Source organism: Ranitomeya imitator, chromosome 7, assembly GCF_032444005.1.
Source record: "Ranitomeya imitator isolate aRanImi1 chromosome 7, aRanImi1.pri, whole genome shotgun sequence".
Classification (NCBI taxonomy): Eukaryota; Metazoa; Chordata; class Amphibia; order Anura; family Dendrobatidae; genus Ranitomeya; species Ranitomeya imitator.
Window position 1 is genome coordinate 90,388,513 of NC_091288.1, and position 21,796 is coordinate 90,410,308.

At 42.8% G+C, this 21,796-nt stretch overlaps 1 protein-coding gene across 2 annotated transcripts in view; it reads right to left on the reverse strand.

The window, feature by feature from the left end:
• The window catches only part of LOC138644809 (alpha-aspartyl dipeptidase-like), a 46,896-nt gene extending 25,578 nt beyond the window's left edge, over positions 1-21,318 (reverse strand). The window contains exons 1-4 of one of the 2 annotated variants that reach the window (XM_069733640.1): positions 21,029-21,318; positions 19,025-19,113; positions 18,403-18,477; positions 14,419-14,498 (exon numbers count right to left, since the gene is read on the reverse strand). In XM_069733640.1, coding sequence (XP_069589741.1) covers positions 14,419-14,498; positions 18,403-18,477; positions 19,025-19,113; positions 21,029-21,129 — 345 coding nt within the window. In that variant the 5' untranslated portion in view covers positions 21,130-21,318. The remainder of the gene's footprint in view (positions 1-14,418; positions 14,499-18,402; positions 18,478-19,024; positions 19,114-21,028) is intronic. The other variant, XM_069733639.1, reaches the window with a different exon arrangement.
• Positions 21,319-21,796: the final 478 nt, after the last annotated feature.

Below are 21,796 nucleotides of genomic sequence, written 5' to 3' on the forward strand. Positions count from 1 at the left end.
AGCTGCAGGCTGCAGCAGCCGAACATGTCAGCTGTTATCAGTGACGCCCGCACTGCTCTCTGCCTAGCTCTGAGTGCCAGAGCAGGGAGTAGTGGTGACGTCATGCTGGGAGGACGTCCTGCTTGTGCCTCCTCCCACAGTTAGTGAGAGAGCAGTGCGGGTGTCACTGATTACAGTTGACATGTTCGGCTGCTTCTGCTGCAGACTGCGGATCAGGAGTTGTAAGTTTAAAAAGCAGTCATGTGCAGACTACAGCAAACACTGCCCCCTGCTAAAGTGAAATTAATGTTCGCCCTTCTACACGCCCATGGGGGCGTGGGAAGCAGTGAATATTCATTTCCTTTTAGCAGCGGGGACAGGGGATTTTGCTTCCTGTCACCCACTGCGGCTCCGCTGGCACTGGGGGCCCCCATAGCACCTGCCCACTGGCTGGGGGCCCCTGGAGCAGTGGGGAACCCTAGGCAGCTGCTGGCCAGTATGCCAGCAGGTGTCAGTGCCTGGGCCCACCGGAGAATCCTCCAGTTCTCCGGTGGCCCAGTCCGACCCTGGACCTGACAGAATAACAAATCTGCAGGTCGTCAGGCATCTAGGAAATAGCGACCACAATATTGTACAGTTTCACTTGTCTTTCGCTAGGGGTACTTATCAGGGAGTCACAAAAACACTGAACTTTAGGAAGGCAAAGTTTGACCAGCTTAGAGATACCCTTAATGTGGTTGACTGGGACAATGTCATCAGAAATATGAATAAAGATAATAAATGGGAAATGTTTAAGAACATCCTAAATAGGCACTGTAAGCGGTTTATACCTTGTGGGAATAAAAGGACAAGAAATAGGAAAAACCCAATGTGGCTGAACAAAGACGTAAGACAGGCAATTAACAGTAAAAAGAAAGACTTTAAACTACTAAAGCAGGATGGCACCACTGAAGATCTAAAAAACTATAGGGAGAAAAGTACTTTATCTAAAAAACTAACTAAAGCTGCCAAAAAGGAAACAGAGAAGCACATTGCTAAGGAGAGTAAAACTAACCCCAAACTGTTCTTCAACTATATCAATAGTAAAAGAATCAAAAGTGAAAGTGTGGGCCCCTTAAAAAATTGTGAGGAAAGATTGGTTGTAGATGACGAGGAAAAAGCTAATATATTAAACACCTTCTTCTCCACGGTATTCACGGTGGAAAATAAAATGCTAGGTGAAATGCTGGGAGATAAAGAAAACCCTATATTAAGGGTCACCAATCTAACCCAAGAAGAGGTGTGAAACCGGCTAAATAAGATTAAAATAGATAAATCTCTGGGTCCGGATGGCATACACCCACGAGTACTAAGAGAACTAAGTAATGTAAAAGACAAACCGCTATTTCTTATATTTAGGGACTCTACAGCAAAGGGGTCGGTTCCACAGGACTGGTGCATAGCAAATGTGGTACCAATATTCAAAAGGGGGTCTAAAATTGAACCTGGAAATTATAGGCCAGTAAGCTTAACCTCTACTGTGGGTAAAATCCTGGAGGGCATTCTAAGAGATACTATACAGGAGTATCTGAAGAGGAATGACCTCATGACCCAATATCAACATTGGTTTACTAGAGACCGTTCCTGTCAGACTAATCTGATCAGTTTCTATGAAGAGGTAAGTTCCGGACTGGACCAAGGGAACCCAGTGGACGTAGTGTATATGGACTTTTCAAAAGCTTTTGATACGGTGCCACACAAAAGGTTGATACATAAAATGAGAACAATGGGGATAGAGGAAAATATGTGTAAGTGGGTTAAGAGCTGGCTCAGGGATAGGAAACAATGGGTGGTTATTAATGGAGCACACTCGGACTGGGTCGCGGTTAGAAATGGGGTACCACAGGGGTCAGTATTGGGCCCTCTTCTTTTTAACATATTTATTAATGACCTTGTAGGGGGCATACAGAATAGAATTTCAATATTTGAAGACGACACTAAACTCTGCAGGGTAATCAATACAGAGGAGGACAATTTTATAATACAGGAGGATTTATGTAAACTAGAAGCTTGGGCTGATAAATGGCAAATGAGCTTTAATGGGGATAAATGTAAAGTCATGCACTTGGGTAAAGCAAATAAGATGTATAATTATGTGCTTAATTGTAAAACTCTGGGCAAAACTGTCAATGAAAAAGACCTGGGTGTATGGGTGGATGACAAACACACATTTAGTGGCCAGTGTCAGCAGCTGCTACAAAGGCAAATAAAATAATGGGATGCATTCAAAGAGGCATAGATGCTCATGAGGAGAACATAATTTTACCTTTATACAAGTCACTAGTTCAACAACATTTAGAATACTGTGTACAGTTCTGGTCTCTGGTGTATAAAAAAGAAATAGATGAACTAGAGCGGGTGCAGAGAAGAGCGACCAAGGTTATTAGAGGACTGGGGGGTCTGCAATACAAATTTAGTTTGTCAAAACGAAGGCTAAGGAGTGATCTTATTTTAATGTATAAATATATGAGGGGACCGTACAGAGACCTTTCTAATTACCTTTTTACTCGTAGACCTGAGAAATGGACAAGGGGGCATCCTCTACTTCTGGAGGAAAGAAGGTTTAAGCATAATCAGACGTAGATTCTTTTCTGTAAGAGCAGTGAGACTATGGAACGCTCTACCATATGATGTTGTAATGAGTGATTCATTACTAAAATTTAAGAGGGGACTGGATGCCTTTCTTGAAAAGCATAATGTTACAGGTTATATACACTAGTTTCCTTGATAGGGCGTTGATCCAGGGAACCAGTTTAATTGCCGTATGTGGAGTCGGGAAGGAATTTTTTTCCCCAATCTGGATTTTACTGTTTGCCACATGGTTTTTTTTTGCTTTCCTCTGGATCAACATGTTAGGTTAGGCTATGGGTTGAACAAGATGGACTTAAAGTCTTCCTTCAACCTTAATAACTATGTTACTATGTAATATGTCATCATTAGTGTTGAGCGCAAGTGTTCACTATTCCAGTTTCCATCAGGTGCTCAGGTATGCTCCGAATATCGCGGATGTTCATTTGGTACGCTAGAGTCCCTGCCCCGCATGTTTTGTGGCTGTTGTATCCTCAAAAAAAACATGCAGGGATCCATGATACTTGCATACCTGACCACCCGATGCAAACTCGAGTAGCGAACACTTGCGCTCAATACTAGCCATCATATCATCATTTTTTTTTACTTTTAAAAAGAAAACAATTCTAACGCTACCCCTAACACAACCCTAACCACAACCCTAACTGAAAAGCATGTGAAAAAAAAAGATTTTATATATTTTTTCTAAATAAGGGGGGTGACAAAGGGGATTTGATTTACTATTTTTTTTATTTTGATCACTGTGATAGTCTATCACATCCATGCATTTGTGTTGGACCACTAAGGCTGGGAGAATTACTCTTTGGTAGACATATGTGAGACGTATCTTCACATACAGTGGGGGAAATAAGTATTTCATCCCTTGCTGATTTTGCAAGTTTGCCCACTGACAAAGACATGAACAGTCTATAATTTTAAGGGTAGGTTAATTTTAACATTGAGAGATAGAATATAAAAAAAAATACAATCCAGAAAATCACATTGTATAAATTATATAAATTTATTTGCATTTTGCAGTGAGAAAAAAGTATTTAATCCCCTACCAACCATTAAGAGTTCTGGCTCCTACCGACCAGTTAAGACGCTTCTAATCAACTCGTTACCTGAATTAAAAACGGCTGTCTTACATAGTCACCTTAATAAAAAGACTTCTGTCCACAGACTCAATTAATTAGTCAGATTCTAACCTCTACAACATGGGCAAGACCAAAGAGCTTTATAAGGATGTCAGGGACAAGATTGATAGACCTGCACAAAGCTGGAATGGGCTACAAAACCATAAGTAAGACGCTGGGTGAGAAGGAGACAACTGTTGGTGCAATAGTAAGAAAATGGAAGAAATACAAAATGACTGCCAATCGACACAGATTTGGGTCACCATTCAAAATTTCACCTCATGGGGTATCCTTGATCATGAGGAAGGTTAGAGATCAGTCTAAAACTACATGGGGGAACTTGTTAATGATCTCAAGGCAGCTGGGACAACAGTCATAAAAAAAACATTGGTAACACATTAACACGTAAAGGTCTAAAATCCTGCAGTGCCCTCAAGGTCCCGCTGTTCAAGAAGGCACATGTGCAGGCCCGTCTGAAGTCTGCCAATGAACACCTGGATGATTCTGTGAGTGAGAGAAGGGAGAATGTGTTGTGGCCAGATGAGACAAAAATGTAGGTCTTTGGCATTAACTCAACTCGCCGTGTCTGGAAGAAGAGAAATGCTGCCTATGACCCAAAGAACACCGTCCCCACTGTCAAGCATGGAGGTGGTAACATTATGTTTTGGGAGTGTTTCTCTGCTAAGAGCGCAGGGCTACTTCACCGCATCAATGGGAGAATGGATAGAGCCATGCACCGTAAAATCCCGAGTGACAACCTCCTTCCCTCAGCCAGTACATTAAAAATGGGTCATGGCTGGGTTTTCCAGCAAGACAATGACCCAAAACATACAGCCAAGGCAAAAAAACGTCCAGGCTCTTAAAAAAATTACTAATAGACCACATGTGGGATTTACGTCATCTGATCCAGACTCCTCAGATACAAATCTCAGTGAGTCGGACGTATCTCTGAATAGCACCATCACAGAGAACAAAAAGAAAAACTATAAGTCAACAAAAAACGCAAGAGACTGGGAGGGAGAAAGCACAAGAAATCAACCAGGAGTCACCATCAGATACAAAAAGAAACATACACATTAAATGATTTCAATGTTATTAATCTATCTTCACAAGAATTAACGGAAGATCAACTTAATGTTTTGTCACTAGGGTTAAATTTTGTGCCCGATATGGATTTCAACCTTTTCGAAATCTCACCATTAAAAAACATTTTTTGACAGATGAAAATCATATTGATAAAAAAATAAATGGTAGTATCAGCAATAAATATGAAAATTTAGATTATAAGGAACAAATAGAGCTTTTATGCCTACAAAGCTTATCCTCAAATGGAGATCAAGAAAATGTAAATATAAACCAGTTAGAAAGGTTCAATACAAAAAATCCGTATTTCTATCCCATACAAACAAAAGTGGAGTCTATGGACAAATTTCAAGAAATTATAAAAAGAGATCTGAAAAACTTGAAAGATAAGCAAAATCAATATATGGAGAGAAAAAACAACAATCTCCCAAGAAAACAAAGGAAAGCACTCCGGGAGTTGAAAGAAATGAAAAACATTATAATTAAGAAGAGTGACAAAGGAGGTACGATAGCCATTCTAAATTCTAATGACTATAAAGAAAAAATCTTTGAACTTCTATCAGACACAAGGACATATGAAAGACTAGCTTGCAATCCAACAAAGAGCTTTAATGAAGAAATCAGTAGAATCATTTTGGAAGGACTTAAAGGGACTCTGTCACCCCCCCCAGCCGTTAGAAACTAAAAGAGCCACCTTGTGCAGCAGTAATGCTGTAATGCTGCATTCTGACAAGGTGGTTCTTTTAGTTATTGGTGCAGTCAAAGCAGAAATAAAGCGTTTTATAATTTCGCAAAAATATCTGTCTTTAGTCCTGGAGGCAGGTCTTAACCCCCCTGCTGCACACGCCACACTGCCATCACTCAAGGCTTCTTCGGCGCCTGGCGCCGCCCCCTCTGCGCTGTTTTCAAATCAAATCCGGCGCCTGCGCTGTTTTGTTCTGCCTGGGGTATTATGCACAGGGCGGGGCTGGGATTCACAAGCTGGGTGGCCGCACAGGCGCAATCTGCGAGACTGCATCTGAGGTCAGAAGGGCAGCGCTCACTGCGCCTGCCCCAGGCAGAACAAAACAGCGCAGGCACCGGATTTGATTTGAAAACAGCGCGGATGGGGCGGCGGCCGGCAACGAAGAAGCCTTGAGTGACGGCAGTGTGGCGTGTGCAGCAGGGGGGTTAAGACCTGCCTCCACGACTAAAGACAGGTATTTTTGCAAAATTTTAAAACGCTTTATTTCTGCTTTGACTGCACCAATAACTAAAAGAGCCACCTTGTCAGAATGCAGCATTACTGCTGCACAAGGTGGCTCTTTTAGTTTCTAACGGCTGGACGGGGTGACAGAGTCCCTTTAAGGTTGCCTGGATACATAAAAGACTCAAGAGAAGTGCTAAAGACTTTTTCTGGAAAAACATGGCTAAAAAACTTTTCTTGGCTTTGTTGTGATGTAGTGTCACTCTATACTTGTATACCTCACGATTTAGCCATGAAAGCTCTTAAATTTCACTTAGGCTACGTTCACATTTGCGGTGCGTCGGGCGCAACCGCGGCGACGCATGCGCCATGCGCCCCTATATTTAACATGGGGGGCGCATGGACATGCGTTTTGTTGCGTTTTGTGACGCATGCGTTTTTTGGGTGCAAGCGTCGGGGCGCAGAGGACGCTGCTTGTTGCATTTGTTTTGCGCTATAAAAATGAACGCATGCGTCACAAAACGCAGCGTTTTGCTGCGTTTTGCATTGCGTCGCCGACGCAGCCCCACACAACGCAAATCTGAACGTAGCCTTAGAAAAGTTCAGTCAATACTCACAAGATCTCATTAACTTTCTGTTACAAGTAACTTCCTTTCTGCTTAAACACAATATTTTTTAATTTGATGATGTAGTATATTTACAGAAGACAGGCATACCCATGGGGGCAAAATACTCCCCGTCACTAGCTAATCTAACCATGGCATACTGGGAATATGAATACATTTATTCTGTGAATAATCCTTTTTTTGATGATTTAATATGGTATGGTAGTACATCGATGACACCCTCATGATATGGTTGGAGATGTAACTACCATACCCAAATTCATAGAATATATTAACTCAAATAATTATGACATTAGCTTCATGTTTAAACAAAATAAACATCAAATTTCATTCCTAGATCTAGAACTAATAGGAGTAGAAAACCATACAATAGTAAAACGCATATCAAACCTATTAGTGGAAACACGGTCTTACATGCCACAAGTAGCCACCCAAAAGACACTCTGAAATCAATACCAGTGGGAAAGTACACAAGACTAAAAAGAAACTGCAGTAGAGAAGCAGACATGAATAAAGAATTTTCTGATCTACAGAAAAGATTAGGGAAACGTAAATATCCAGAATGGTCACTAAAACGGGCACAGAATATAGTTAAAAATAAAAAGAGAGAGAGCTTACTAGTGCTGAATGTGCGAGAAAGGAATATGAAAGAAGATAAAAAAAAAGAAACCCTATGTATGCCTACAATATAGTCCCCAATTTAGTCAGATAAAAGACATAATTCACAGGTTTATTCCTGTCTAGACCCAAAACCACAACGTGGTTAGAATGCAAGGGCTTTTATAAGTGTGGAACATCTCTTTGCAGTACATGCAAACACGGCTTAAAGGGCCACTGTCACCCCCCCTCCAGCCGTTATAAACTAAAAGAGCCACCTTGTGCAGCAGTAATGCTGCATTCTGACAAGGTGGCTCTTTTAGTTTTGTGTTCATGTATTACTAAAATAAAGCGCTTTGAAACTTTTCAAAAATACCTATCTTTGTCCATGGAGGCGGGTCTGAAACCTCCTCTGTGAAGCGCCCAACTGCCGTCACTCATCTCTTCTGGGGCGATGGTTGCCGCCCCCTGCGCGCTGTTCTTCTTAAATACGGCACCTGCGCTGTGCGTGCCTGCCTGGGGCAGGCGCATTGAGAATTGGCAGTCATAGCTCAGATGCCGGGTTCCTGACTGCGCCTGTGCGGGCAGTGCGGCCACCCTGTTACTGAATCCCCGCCCTGCACTGTGTTATGCATTATGCACAGTGCAGGGCTGGGATTCCTGGGTAGATTCCTGCACAGACCGAAGCTGGAAGGCGGGGAACCTGGGGGAGCGTCTGACAAGCGCAGTGCGCATGCCCAGGAATCCCAGCCCTGCACAGTGCATAATGCATAACACAGTGCGGGGCGGGGATTCAGTAACAGGGTGGCCGCACTGCCCGCACAGGCGCAGTCAGGAACCCGGCATCTGAGCTATGACTGCCAATTCTCAATGCGCCTGCCCCAGGCAGGCACGACACAGCGCAGGCGCCGGATTTAAGAAGAACAGCGCGCAGGGGGCGGCAACCATCGCCCCAGAAGAGATGAGTGACGGCAGTTGGGCGCTTTACAGAGGAGGCTTCAGACCCGCCTCCATGGACAAAGACAGGTATTTTTTGAAAAGTTTCAAAGCGCTTTATTTTAGTAATACATGAACACAAAACTAAAAGAGCCACCTTGTCAGAATGCAGCATTACTGCTGCACAAGGTGGCTCTTTTAGTTTATAACGGCTGGAGGGGGGGTGACAGTGCCCCTTTAACTAGCAAAATGTTCAAGAATTCAAATTATTATCATACATAGGATGTACCACAAGAAAACTAAAAACTCGGATCTCAGAACATCTCAGAGATATAGCTAATTTCAATGTAAACAATCGGAATATTTCCATGGTAGCCAAACATTTTATCACTCACCATGCAGGCGACATTTCAGCTATGAAATTCCAAGGTATAGAACAAGTTAAAAAGCCCTCATTGCCGGGGAGACATCAAAAGACACCTCCTGACGTGAGAGGCAATTTGGATATATAATTTGGAGACTACATATTCTAATGGCCTTAATAAGAAAAATGAGATAATGTTTCATTATTGTTATTTTAATATAATGGATGTAAAAACATTACAAAAAGATCATATTATGCATATGCTATTCCAATAGCTACGCACAGGGTCGGATATGGAAAAGGACCTGAACTAAAATAATGTGACGAGCAGAGCTTATGTGATAGGCAAGTAGCTAATAGAAAAGATCTCCGAATCAGATACAGAGCTAGGCTATGATAAAAATCTATTCAGATCGAAACGCGTTGCTTTAATCTTTCTTTTCTAATATGTTTGCATCCACCATACCCAAGGATTTTATGCTGACTATGAAGTTTTAAATGGAACAATAAAGATTGTCAATTTTAAAGGGAACCTGTCACCCCCAAATCGAAGGTGAGCTAAGCCCACCAGCATCAGGGGCTTATCTACAGCATCCTGTAAGGCTGTAGATAAGCCCCTGATGTATCCTGAAAGATGAGAAAAAGAGGCTATACTCACCCAGGGGCAGTCCTGGTCCGGTCCGGGGCCTCCCATCTTCTTACAATGACGTCCTCTTCTTGTATTCATGCTGCGGCTCTGGCGCAGGCGTACTTTGTCTGCCCTGTTGAGGACAAAGCAAAGTACTGCAGTGCGCAAGCGCCGGGCCTATCTGACCTTTCCCGTTGCCTGCGCACTGCAGGACTTTGCTCTGGCCTCAACAGGGCAGACAAAGTATGCCTGCGCCGGAGCCGCAGCGTGAATACAAGAAGAGGACGTCATCGTAAGAAGATGGGAGGCCCCGGACCGTGACGCCCATCGGACCAGAACCGGATCGGGACCACCCCTGGGTGAGTATAATCTAGCCTCTTTTTCTCATCTTTCAGGATACATTGGGGGCTTATCTACAGCAATACAGAATGCTGCAGTTAAGCCACTGATGCTGGTGGGCTTAGATCACCTTTGATTTTGGGGGTGACAGGTTCCCTTTAAGGAGCTGGAACACTCTTTTCTCATTTTCCTAACAAAGGAATGGCTCAAAAAGAAGCACATTAAGGTCATGGAGTGGTCAAGCCAGTCTCCAGACCTTAATCCCATAGAAAACTTATGGAGGGAGTTGTAGCTCTGAGTTACGAAGCGACAGCCCCAAAATCTTACTGATTTAGAGATGATCTGCAAAGAGGAGTGGACCAAAATTCCTCCCGACATGTGTGCAAACCTCATCATCGCCTACAAAAAATGTCTGACTGCTGTGCTTGCGAACAACGGTTTTGCCACCAAGTATTAAGTCTTGTTTGCCGGAGGGATCAAATACTTATTTCTCACTGCAATACAACGGGTCTAAGGGGTAACGTTTCTCCTTATGGAGGGTGACATACCAGCTCTGGCTTGTCAAGGTAAGGAGGCTTATTCGTCGTGCAATGCTCCTCTAGCAAATATATGCAAATTGCCTCTTCTTCTTCTCTGAAGAGGCAATTTGCATATATTTCCCAGAGGAGCACTGCACGGCGAATAAGCCTCCTTACCTTGACAAGCCAGAGCTGGTATGTCACCCTCCATAAGGAGAAACGTTACCCCTTAGACCCCAGTCCAGAGCCTCTCATCTAGCCAAATTAGTTATCATGTTTTGCACTGACGAGGGCCAACAGTCCAAAACACCGTGTCTGCGAATTGAGATACTGATTTGGCTTTTATCCTAAGTCATATTGCACAACTCGTTAAAGGGTTGATTGTGACTTGTAGGATCGCTACTTCCAACAGGTGGCGCTATAGAGTTTAACTCCTCTTTTTCTGTGAAGAGGCAATTTGCATATGCAAAATATAAATAATACAAATACATTTATATAATTTATACAATGTGATTTTTCTGGATTTTATTTTTGATATTCTATCTCTCAATGTTAAAATTAACCTACCCTTAAAATTATAGACTGTTCATGTCTTTGTCAGTGGGCAAACTTACAAAATCAGTATCAAATACTTATTTCCCCCACTGTAACTGTCACAGACTCCCATGAGCTTCTGTTTGCTGACAGTTCACTTCATTTCCTGTTCATTGCACTTCCCTTGATTGGAATATTTGGATATGATCTTCGACAACTGGGCAGGTTTGTGTTTTTTACCAATGACTAGCTCTCCCTTCTTCAAGCCAGGGTGTCTTGTAGAGATGAAGTCTAAGGCTATGTGCACACGTTGCAAATTTGTTGCGGATCCGCAGCGTTTTTTCTGTACGGAATTGCACCAAAGCCACAAAGGATTGCTCAAGAAATGTTAATCAATGGGAATCCAGAAAATTCAATGCTGCAGAAAATTCTGTCCTGATTCGCAGCATTTTATTTTCCACAGCATGTCAATTCTTTTTGTGGATCTGCAGCGTTTCTGCATCCATTGACTTACACTTAGTCAAATCCGCAGCCAAACTGAAGGTGTAAAAAGGTTTGCGGATTTGAGTGCCAAAAACGCGGCAGAAAGGACATGAAGTCAGAAGGAGGAAGAGTGTGTGGGTGGAGAATATGTGTTTGGGCGGAGAATATGTGTGAGCGGAGAATATGTGCATGTCTGTCTATGGGTGTCTGTGTGTGTCTGTCTGCAGGTGTCTGTCTGCGGGTGTGTGTGTCTGTCTGCAGCTATTTGTGTGTGCATCTGTCTGCGTCTGTGGGTGTGCGTGCATCTGTCTGTGGGTGTCTGTGGGCGTGTGTGTGTGCGTCTGTCTGCGGGTGTCTGCGAGTGTGGGTCTGTCTAAGGGTGTTTGTGTGTGTGTGTCTGTCTGCAGCTGTGTGTGTGTGTACCCAGGTGTTGTCTGATGGGACTACTACTCCCATCCAGCTATGTCTACTGTCACAAATAACAGTGACAGCATGAGCCGATAATGGGAGAGTAGTCCCTTCATCTGGCGACTGTGTTCAATTGTAAAAAAATAAATAAAAACGTTTACATAATTACATACAATATATGGTGCATACTCCCCAAACACCTAATCCCCGACACTCGCTTCTCCTGCAAGCTATCAAAAATAATAAACCAACATATACTCACCTTTCTGCCGTAGTCCATTTAATAACAAGTGTCCCATGACGATCTCACGTGTCGAACAGTCACATCGGGAGCCTCCAGCGATACACTGACAGGAGGTAATCCCTCCCGCAGTGTATCACTGAGTCGCCGCGAGAGTTCACCGGAGTTCATAAGCTGATCAACTGCGGTGCTCTCACTTGCGGCACCACTGCATGAGAAAATTCTCAAGCCGCAGTGCCGTAAGTGACAGTACTAGAGCTGATGAACTCCAGTGAACTGTTAGTGATACACGTGTCTTTATTTACCATGTAACTATGGGGTTAGTAATGCATAGGTGTCTTACAGACGCCTCTCCATTACTAACCTGTGGGCTTGATGTCACCTGACAATACAAAGGTGACATCAACACCACAAATATGAACCTCACTTGCCACCGCTACAGGGCAAGTGGGAAGAGCGAGGATAAGTGCCAGAATTGGCGCCTCTATAAGATACGCCATTTCTGGGAAGGCTGAGAGCTGATGTTTTTAGCCTGACGGAGTGCCAATATCCATGGACCCTTCCCAGTCCATTAATATCTAGCTGGCCTGGGAAGGGGCCTAGCCTTTATAGCATTAATATCTAGCTGGCTGCCTAGCCTTTGCTGGTTCAATTTTATAGGGGGACCCCATATCAATTTTTTTTCTGGGGTTCCCCTGTAAACTAGCCAGTAAAGGCTAAGCAAACAGCTGTGAGCTGATATTAGCCTGGGAACCTTTATGGCTATTGGCTCCATCCCAGAATATTAACATCTGCCCTCAGCCGTCGGCTTTCCCGCTGCTGGTTATTAAAATTATGCAGGATCCCATGCATTTTAAAAAAAATGTTTTTGAAAAATAAACAGATATTGCATTTCACGCAGATTTCTGACAGTTGCTTTTTTGTTACAGCAAATGTAGGTTAATTATGTTAATGTTCCTGCATAGGCTGGCGTGTGTGTGTGTGTCTTTGTTTAATATTAATAAGAGTATCAGGATGAAGAGGTTGAACAAGGAAATTACATCACAATTCTTTTTTTAATAATATATCTTTATTTAGCTCTATGGATTTACAAAAACAAATGAAAATCTGCATCAAATCTGCATAAAAACCGCACAGATTTTCAACTGCGTTTTCTGGCAAGAGAGGCAGAGAAAGCGCAGAATTTTACACACGCGAATATGCAACATGCGCACATAGACTTAGTGGTGCTGGGCAGGTTAGTCTCAGTTTTCAAGGTGGTACCCTTTGCCCAAATTCACGCCCGCCGTCTACATTTCCTTCTGTCTCTTTAGAACAAAACAGTCCCAATTTGGTTGTCTGCAGATCGTTCCTTTCTCTTCGATGACAGGTGATGACTACAGACTGCTCTCTTCCACTAATTCTCTCTTCTCAGGGACTGCTTCCTTAGAGTGTAGGCAAATGACTAGACTGTGGTAGCCTACCTGAACCATCAGGGTACCCCACAGCCATGAGGCAAACCACTAGGATTTTTTACTTGGTGAAGCTACCTAGTCCAGTGTTCCCCGCTGTCTACATTCCTCGTTTGGACTTTCTCAGCCAAGAAACTCTGATCCAGGAGAATGAGTTCTCCTAAGGCCAGTTTCACACGTCAGTGGCTCCGGTACGTGAGGTGACAGTTTCCTCACGTACCGGAGACACTGACTCACATAGACACATTAAAATCAATGTGTCTCTGCACATGTCAGCGTGTTTTCACGGACCGTGTGTCCGTTTGGAAAACACGGAGACATGTCAGTGTTCGTGGGAGCGCACGAATCACACTGACCCATTAAAGTCAATGGGTCCGTGTAAAACACGTACCGCACACGGATGTTGTCCGTGTGCAGTCCATGTGCCGTGCAGGAGACAGCGCTACTGTAAGCCCCCACGTGTGGTGCTGAAGCCCCATTCATTTCTTCTCTCCAGCAGCGTTCGCTGGAAAGAAGGAATGAATAATCTATTTTTTTTATTTATTTTTGTTTTTAAAATAAAGTTGCCGGTAATCTGCCCCTTCCCACCCCCTGTGCGCCCGCCCGCTGGCATTAAAGGGAACCTGTCACCCCGAAAATTGCGGGTGAGGTAAGCCCACCGGCATCAGGGGCTTATCTACAGCATCCTGTAATGCTGTAGATAAGCCCCCGATGTTATCTGAAAGAGGAGAAAAAGACGTTATATTATACTCACCCAGGGGCGGTCTCGCTGCTGGTCAGGTCGGATGGGCGTCTCTGGTCCGCTGCGGCGCCTCCCATCTTCATTCCAAGACGTCCTCTTCTGATCTTCAGCCACGGCTCCGGCGCAGGCGTACTTTGTCTGCCCTGTTGAGGGCAGACAAAGTACTGCAGTGCGCAGGCGCCGGAAAGGTCAGAGAGGCCCAGCGCCTGCGCACTGCAGCACTTTGCTTAATATATGTCTGAGGAAATCTATTGGTGTAATGAAGCAGATAGTGAGCATGCACACTGCTTCTTCATGCAAACTCCATGGAGAGTTACAAAAACAGCAGAGTGGAGGATGGGTGTTAAATCATATAAATATACTACCAGAACAATAACTGATGACCAAGCAAATATTCAGTGGCAGTCTCTTGCAAGCAAAGGGCCCAAAGCTTCAGATATTAGAAGCATAGAGCATCTGAGTGACTAATAAATATCAATGGGAAGTTAATTTTTTTTATTGTTGCCGTCAACAAAACAATTCTTTTAAAAATGATTAATTCACCTAAGAGTATATATTACCTCAATCACCTTCTTTCTGATGACAGGTATTAAATTATTGTCATACAAAGCTTTCAGAAGACGGAATGTATTACCACCTCCTGCAGTTAAGAAAAAAAACAAAATTGTCATTAATTATCTGTCTACTATTCCTATTAGGTACAAAAGACACAGTGGTATGAATGTTAGAATAAAATACCCAAGTATTACAGACATTTAGTGGGAAGGGGGATAAAAAGTATAGATTTCTATGTAGGTGGCTGACAGGTTGACCAAAGATGGGACAAATATGGTTGCAATATTCAGTCCAAAATTTTAGTTGAAAGAGCGGCCTTTGCATGCAAAGAATTTCTTCAGTAGATATGCAAATATCATTCTAGCAGGGAGAAAACTATTCAAGTGCAAGCTATGTGCCTCCCTCTAGAAAAAGTAGAAGAATAAATATTAAAGGCAATCTGTCACCAGGTTTTTACTACACCATCTGAGAACAGCGCTGACAGTTTTCAGTGCACACTGTGCAAAAAGCTGCCAACCAGAGGTGACGGTGGGGTTATACAGGGCATGAGATATCTTTCTGTTTTGAACATACCCGTTTTGGGAAATGACAAAATATTTAAAGAGGTTTTCTGGGCTCAGTATTAATATCTGAAGTTTGTTACCGCAGATTGTAAGACACACACTATCATGATTCTCCTTTTTTTCCAGCTCAAGCTGAGCTTCATAGGATAATGTCATTTTACCTATATACCGTGATACTGTGTTACTGCAGTATAGAGTATAAGTCATCAAATGATCGCAGGTTCAGATCTTCCCCCATTAAAGATTTAAAAATAAGCATATATGGTTTCTCTGAGTCTATAAAAGTCTTACCTGTCAAAATAAGATTAAATCACCCAATTGCTTAACTGATAAAAAAAATCAATAGCCAGAAATACGGTCTTTTGGTTGCGACAATGCTGCCAAAAAATGCACTAAGAAGAGATCAAACGTTTTAGCTACCCGGAAATTGTATCAATAGAAACGTCAACTCTCAAAGCAAATAAACAAGCCTCATACAGCTCCATCGATGGGAAAATTACATTTCTTAGAAAATGGTGAAAATTATTTTTTGGTTTATTTATTACAACTTTCTGATTTTTTTTCATCACTTAAAGAATCACTACCATAAAAACTGTTAATGGCTAAACTCATGTAAATCTAGTGTAGATGCATTAAAGGGAACTTGTCACCCCGAAAATCGCGGGTGAGGTAATCCCACCGGCATCAGGGGCTTATCTACAGCATTCTGTAATGCTGTAGATAAGCCCCCGATGTTACCTGAAAAAGGAGAAAAAGACGTTATATTATACTCACCCAGGGGCGGTCCCGCTGCTGGTCAGGTCGGATGGGCGTCTCCGGTCCGCTGCGGCGCCTCCTATCTTCTTTCCATGACGTCCTCTTCTGATCTTCAGCCACGGCTCCGGCGCAGGCGTACTTTGCTCCGCAGCGGACCGGAGACTCCCATCCGACCTGACCAGCAGCGGGACCGCCCCTGGGTGATTATAATATAACGTCTTTTTCTCCTTTTTCAGATAACATCGGGGGCTTATCTACAGCATTACAGAATGCTGTAGATAAGCCCCTGATGCCGGTGGGATTACCTCACCCGCGATTTTCGGGGTGACAGGTTCCCTTTAATATAGTCAATCGTCATTTTCCCCGGCATCTAGTGCCACTCTGCTCCTCTCCTGGGTCAGCGATGGCTATTCTGACCTGCTGTTCTGACCTGCTGGCTCACATTATCTCGGTGTATAAGCCGGAAGTCACTTTTGCAATGTAAGCCTATGGAGGGTGAGAACAAGGCTCCATAGATTTACACTGTAAAAGCGATTTACATGTCTTACATAAACCCCAGTGTGAGCCAGCGAGTCGGAACAGCATCACTGGGGTTTATTGTGCCAACTGGAAGTCGGCTTTACAGTGAAAGTCTATGGCGCCTTGTCCTCACACTCCATAGGCTTACATTGGAAAAGTGACTTCCAGCTGACACATAGCTCAGTGTGAGCTGGCAGGTCGGAATAACCATCACGTGACCCAGAAGATGAGTGGAGCCGGGGAAGAGGGCGATTGATGAGTATATTCATGCATCTATGGAGCGCCCAAAAGGGCCTAGGGGATACACGGAACCGGGCTGGTTCCTAAAGGGATGTGTCACGGCGGCAGTCACCCGGTCCGTGGCCCTGGGCGTCCAAGTTAAAGGGGGTTATTGAATAAAGAATAAAGTTTGTTCGTGACACCACCTGTGGTATTCGGTCAAGGATGACCGACGCTGCTTAAAGGGGTCCACTGGGGTGATGTTATGACAGAAGGGATGGTATGGCTTCCCACAGGTGCAGCTGGGTCCCCAGGGCTCCCAGTGTAGTAGATAAAGATGGAGTAGTGCCAGAAAGAACTAGAGGACACAAGGTTGCAGTCTCTTTACCTTTTTATTGGTGTAAGGCAGCCACAGTCCAGGGTACCGAATCACAGGTGCTGGTATGGTTCGGCCGGCTTGGAAATAATTCAGGAATCCCCCTAGCCAGGTGGGGTTGGAAGCCTTCCTCTCTGCACTGTGTTGTAGTCCCTTGCTGCCTTAGGCTTCACACAAGGTCCTCACTGTCTCTCTGTTCCCCTTATTGGTAGGACACTACCCGCGAAGCAGGTAACTCGAGCCTTTTTACAGATGTCTCTCAGATGACTCCGGGCTCTATGTGTTACTGTGCCTTCGGGTGTTGATGGTGGACATGCGGCCTGCAATCTCCTGTCTGCCGGTTTCTGCCGTGGGGCATAGAGTTACCCCCACAACCTCGGTCTTCCAGTTACCGGTATTCTGCGCTTCAACGTGAAGGATGCTCAGTCGCAGCTCCCCTCCAGCTCTTTACTTCTCCTGTGCTTCTCTTCCCCTTTAAGTCTCCTACAGACTGCTCTGCTCCTCTTTCCTTCCAGGAGCTGCAGATCCACGGGTCTGCACGGCCCCAGCTTTCCTCTCTGACTCTCTCTGTTTGCTTCCTCTCTCCTCTGTACCTCGGACAGACTGACTCCTCACAGACTCCTCTCACAGACTGAACTAACTCCATCTCCAGTCAGAATATATAGGGAAGTTCCCCAGAATCTGGGTCTCGAGCTCCCCCTTCTGTCCTGGAGGCAGAACAGTGTTGCATGTACTGGTTACCTGTTAAAGGGATCCTTCCTTGCTTCCAAGTATGGCATCACCCTCACCAAAAGGAAAGCAATGCCACTGTAACAACCGATTACCTGGGTTGTCACATCTACACTACATAGGCATTTACCCAGGTTTAGGCAATAAAAAGTTTAACGGGAGTGCTTGTTTAAACATAAAAACTCTATACACGTTTGCTATTGCCATAATCGTACTGACCTGTAGAACCATACTGTAAAGTCGTTTTTACAACACAAGGAATGGCATAAAAACAAAACCCAATAAGCAATTGCCGAATTATATTTTTTCTTCTTTTTGCTATTTCACAGCATTTGGATTTTTTTGTTTTCCAGTACAGTGAATGGTAACTCATCTGGCAAAAAACCCCCACAAACGTTATATGGTTATAAGGAAAAATAGTGAAAAACCAGCTCACCTATTAGGCATTTGTTGTGGGGAAGCCCGGATACCGTGCAGTCATCACGTGGAACGATAAGGCAAACAGGAAAAGAAATCCAGCTTCCAAAAATATCAAGCAGGCTACGCGTTTCGAACAATGAGTTCTTTTTCAAAGCAGCTTTGAAAAAGAACTCATTGTTCGAAACGCGTAGCCTGCTGCTACTCATTCTCCTGTGAACCATGTCATTGGACTTTGGATTTTATCCTCAATAAATCTTGATATTTTTGGAAGCTGGATTTCTTTTCCTGCTTGCGTTATATGGTTATGTTCAGTAAATGGAAGTGTGGGTCGCTTTTTAGCAAATGTTTAAATATTGTATATTAAATATATTTTATAATAAGTCCAAAGAAAAATAAGAAAGCATTACCAACAAATATGGCCTCTGATTTTAGTACTGAATCTACAGGATCAGCAGCTTCATGGATGCTGTCTAACGCATAACCTGAAAAAATATATATATATTCACAGTGTTAGACATAGATGATAATCAAAAACTAACTTTATCCCCAGCATTAAGAACCAAAATAAAGTATTTCTTCTTCAGCTTTCAGCAACACCCACATTCTGCATATGCTGGAGAACTATTAAAGTGGCAGTACCTGCAGTCTAAATGTGTATTATCGGTAATCTCATTTGGTAAATGGATGTAATGGCAATGATGACATTTTAGGGTACAATAACACAATGCAGACATATTTTTCTGCCAACTGTCAAACATGTGTGACAAAACTGAATTTTGATTTTGGGTTTTTTCTTGTTGTCTTTGCAAACTTTGACACAAAAAGACATAAGAACAATCCATGGAGAAACAAAGAAAAACAATTTTTCTGCAATTTCAAAATGTCATCATATTTATTTGTATCTTTATAATTTGGAGCAACTTACTATCTTACAGTCACTATTGAGAAATGCAAGCATCGATACTAGCAGTCTACAGCAACAATAAGGCAGTGGACGCGTTTACTCACAAATACAAAGCTTTTACTTACCCAAGCTCTCAAATTTTTGCCTAGCAGTTTTAGCATAATCATCTCTGTCCTGGAGGGCATAAGGAATAAAAAGAACTCGCTTCACATTTCTGAAAATAATAAGACATCAGCCTTCATTTCTGAGACCAAACTATGTGAGTACAATTATTCATTTCATTAGGCATTAGTGCAGGTTAGAATTTCAGTCATTAATCCAGATTCCCTATGATTTATTCATTTTAGAAATGCATTTCATTCCTTCCTGATGTTCAAATTGTCTTTTCTGAACTTTTTTTTTTAGTTTTCCCTGCCCATCTTCCAAAAGCCATATTTTTTTTCTTTTGACCATGAACACAGACATATGAGGCTTTTTTTCTGTTGTTGATGGACTGGTTGTAGTTTTGCAAGACCTCATTCACTTTACCATATAATGTACTGTAAAATGGGAGTCAAATTTTCAAGTGGGATGAAATGGTGAAAAAAAAAAAATCGCAATCCTGTCGTTGTTTTAAGTTTTGTTTTTACTCATTTTGTGGTAAAAATGACCTGTCAATATGTTTGTTCAGGTTGTCATGATTACAAACCTTATATAAAATAAAATAAAATTTAAAAAACTTTGCATAAAAGAAAATAAAAAAAATAGTTTGTTTCAGTTTTCTGAGATCTCAAAAATTTTTCTGGATACCAGTTTGAAAATTTGGGGTTCATAAAGTTGTTTTGATTGGTTTTTATTGCGAGAGGCAAAGGGACATAAAAAAAGCATTTCTGATGTGCAAGGCCACCATTAATTTTCCAAAGGCATTTTCCAAAGTCGGCTTTGCCCCGGTGGCTTTATCGTCATTCTTACGCCACTGGCTTTCACTCTGTTCTGTTGAGTATGAACAGCACTTCGGCCTCATTTGCATATCCATTCAAATGCTAATTTCTCAGTAATGGAGAAATGGACTGACCATGTAAAAGTATTGCTGGACTTGTCTTTGAAAGAGCTACATGCAAATTGAAGTATTTTGTGGGAGGGAAATCCTCCTGACAGATTCCTTTCAACACGGTTACTGTATTCTGGTATATAATGCAAACCTCAGTCTCCTAGGAAGGCTCGGCCTTACAGGATTGCCAAGACGGTAGTCATGGGCTCCATTGAAACCCATTGGTGGCTTATGATGAGCACTGGAAATGTCCCATTCCACTTAAATACTGCTGCCAGAAATTGACAGTTACAGTTAAGAGGTTAAACATCAGCGACGGGACTGGCGCAACCTATAAACACTAGTGTTAGAGGCAGATGCTGGCTGTATAATACAGCCAAAATCTGCAGTGTAAGTGACATGCTCAGTTAATGAGCCCACTCCATACACATGGACGTCATATGTTGGGAAGGGATAAAAACAAGCCCATATCATCATTTAATGAGGTCTACCTAGATAAACATAACATAGAGAATAACCACAAGCCTGTAGTGGTCCTCATTATGCCGAATAAGTAGAATTTCACCCTTCTCTAATTAGAAAAACTCACGCAGATGAAGCAAAGCAAAGTTTGTCATTTATCATGACATCAGGTTGCGGTATTGGTGATTTTCCATTAGGCTGGGGCTACACAATGACTTTGGCCATGATGCAAGATGCCCAAGATTACTGTGTAGCTGCTACATCGCAGCACCATACAGGTGAATGGCAGTGGTATGGAAACCCCTAATGTAAAGTGAACGCCACAAGGAAGCTGCAAAAAATCCTACCGAGTCAGAATTTGTGCAACTTGCTTGTTGCGGTAACAAATTGGTTACGATGTGGCCCCATTCACTTACAGAGAGCTGCGATGTAGCATTCTTTCACCATGGGACCAGTCTTGTGGTCACAGTCACGGAGTCGCCCCCAACCCTAAGGTATAAGTCAGGAGCACTTTTTCACAGTATAGTATTAACTAGAAAGATAATCTACTTTTAGAACATGGGCAATTAATAACCAACATATTCTCTACAGCAACAAGCAGAAATAAATCAGCAACTTTGTAATTTAGATGACTTACTCTCCTAAAAATGATTGTATCTGGTCTTGGCAGTGCTCCAGGTACCCGCCACCATGTAGTGTTGAGTTGGAAACAAGGAGCAGTCGCTTCAGCGTCATCATTAATCCAGTGTATCCAGAAAAGCTGCAGTGAATATAAGCGGTGGAGAAAGGAGTAAAAGGTTAAAGTTCTGTGCTCCACATCGAACAATAGCTGACATCTGCAAGTCCACCTTCCGCAAAACAAAGTTCCTTATTTTCTTTCCTTTTTTTCTGAACTTTATTAGGCTTTCAGACTGGATTCTGCTTATCTAACTACAATACACGTCCATGCTTTACAGGCTAAAGGTGAACTCATCTGCTATTAAGTAACATGCAATAATATTCTGGCATTCCATAATAAGAGAACGTACTCCGTTCACAACCAGGACAATTGCACATGTTTCATGTTTATATTTCTATAAAACACAGTTTCTTCTGTCTAGTCTTTAAACATGTTGCATTCAGCTGCATAATTTAAGGAAGAAAAAAAAAGCTAAAGATATATTGTTTTATGATTATGGGAGCAGCCATTTTGCCGCTGTACTAACAGCATTCAGATGTATGCTTTACATCAGCCACAGAGCCAAAGACAATAATCTGGTGATCAGTAGTATAGTTATGGGGGGCAGAGGGAGAAACCGCCACCATTAACTGTATCGGCATCCACAGCACGCTGATATAGTTAAACTCTGCGGAAGTGAGAGAGAGACCGTCCCTGCACTACCCGCTTTCCATTCTGCAGGCTACA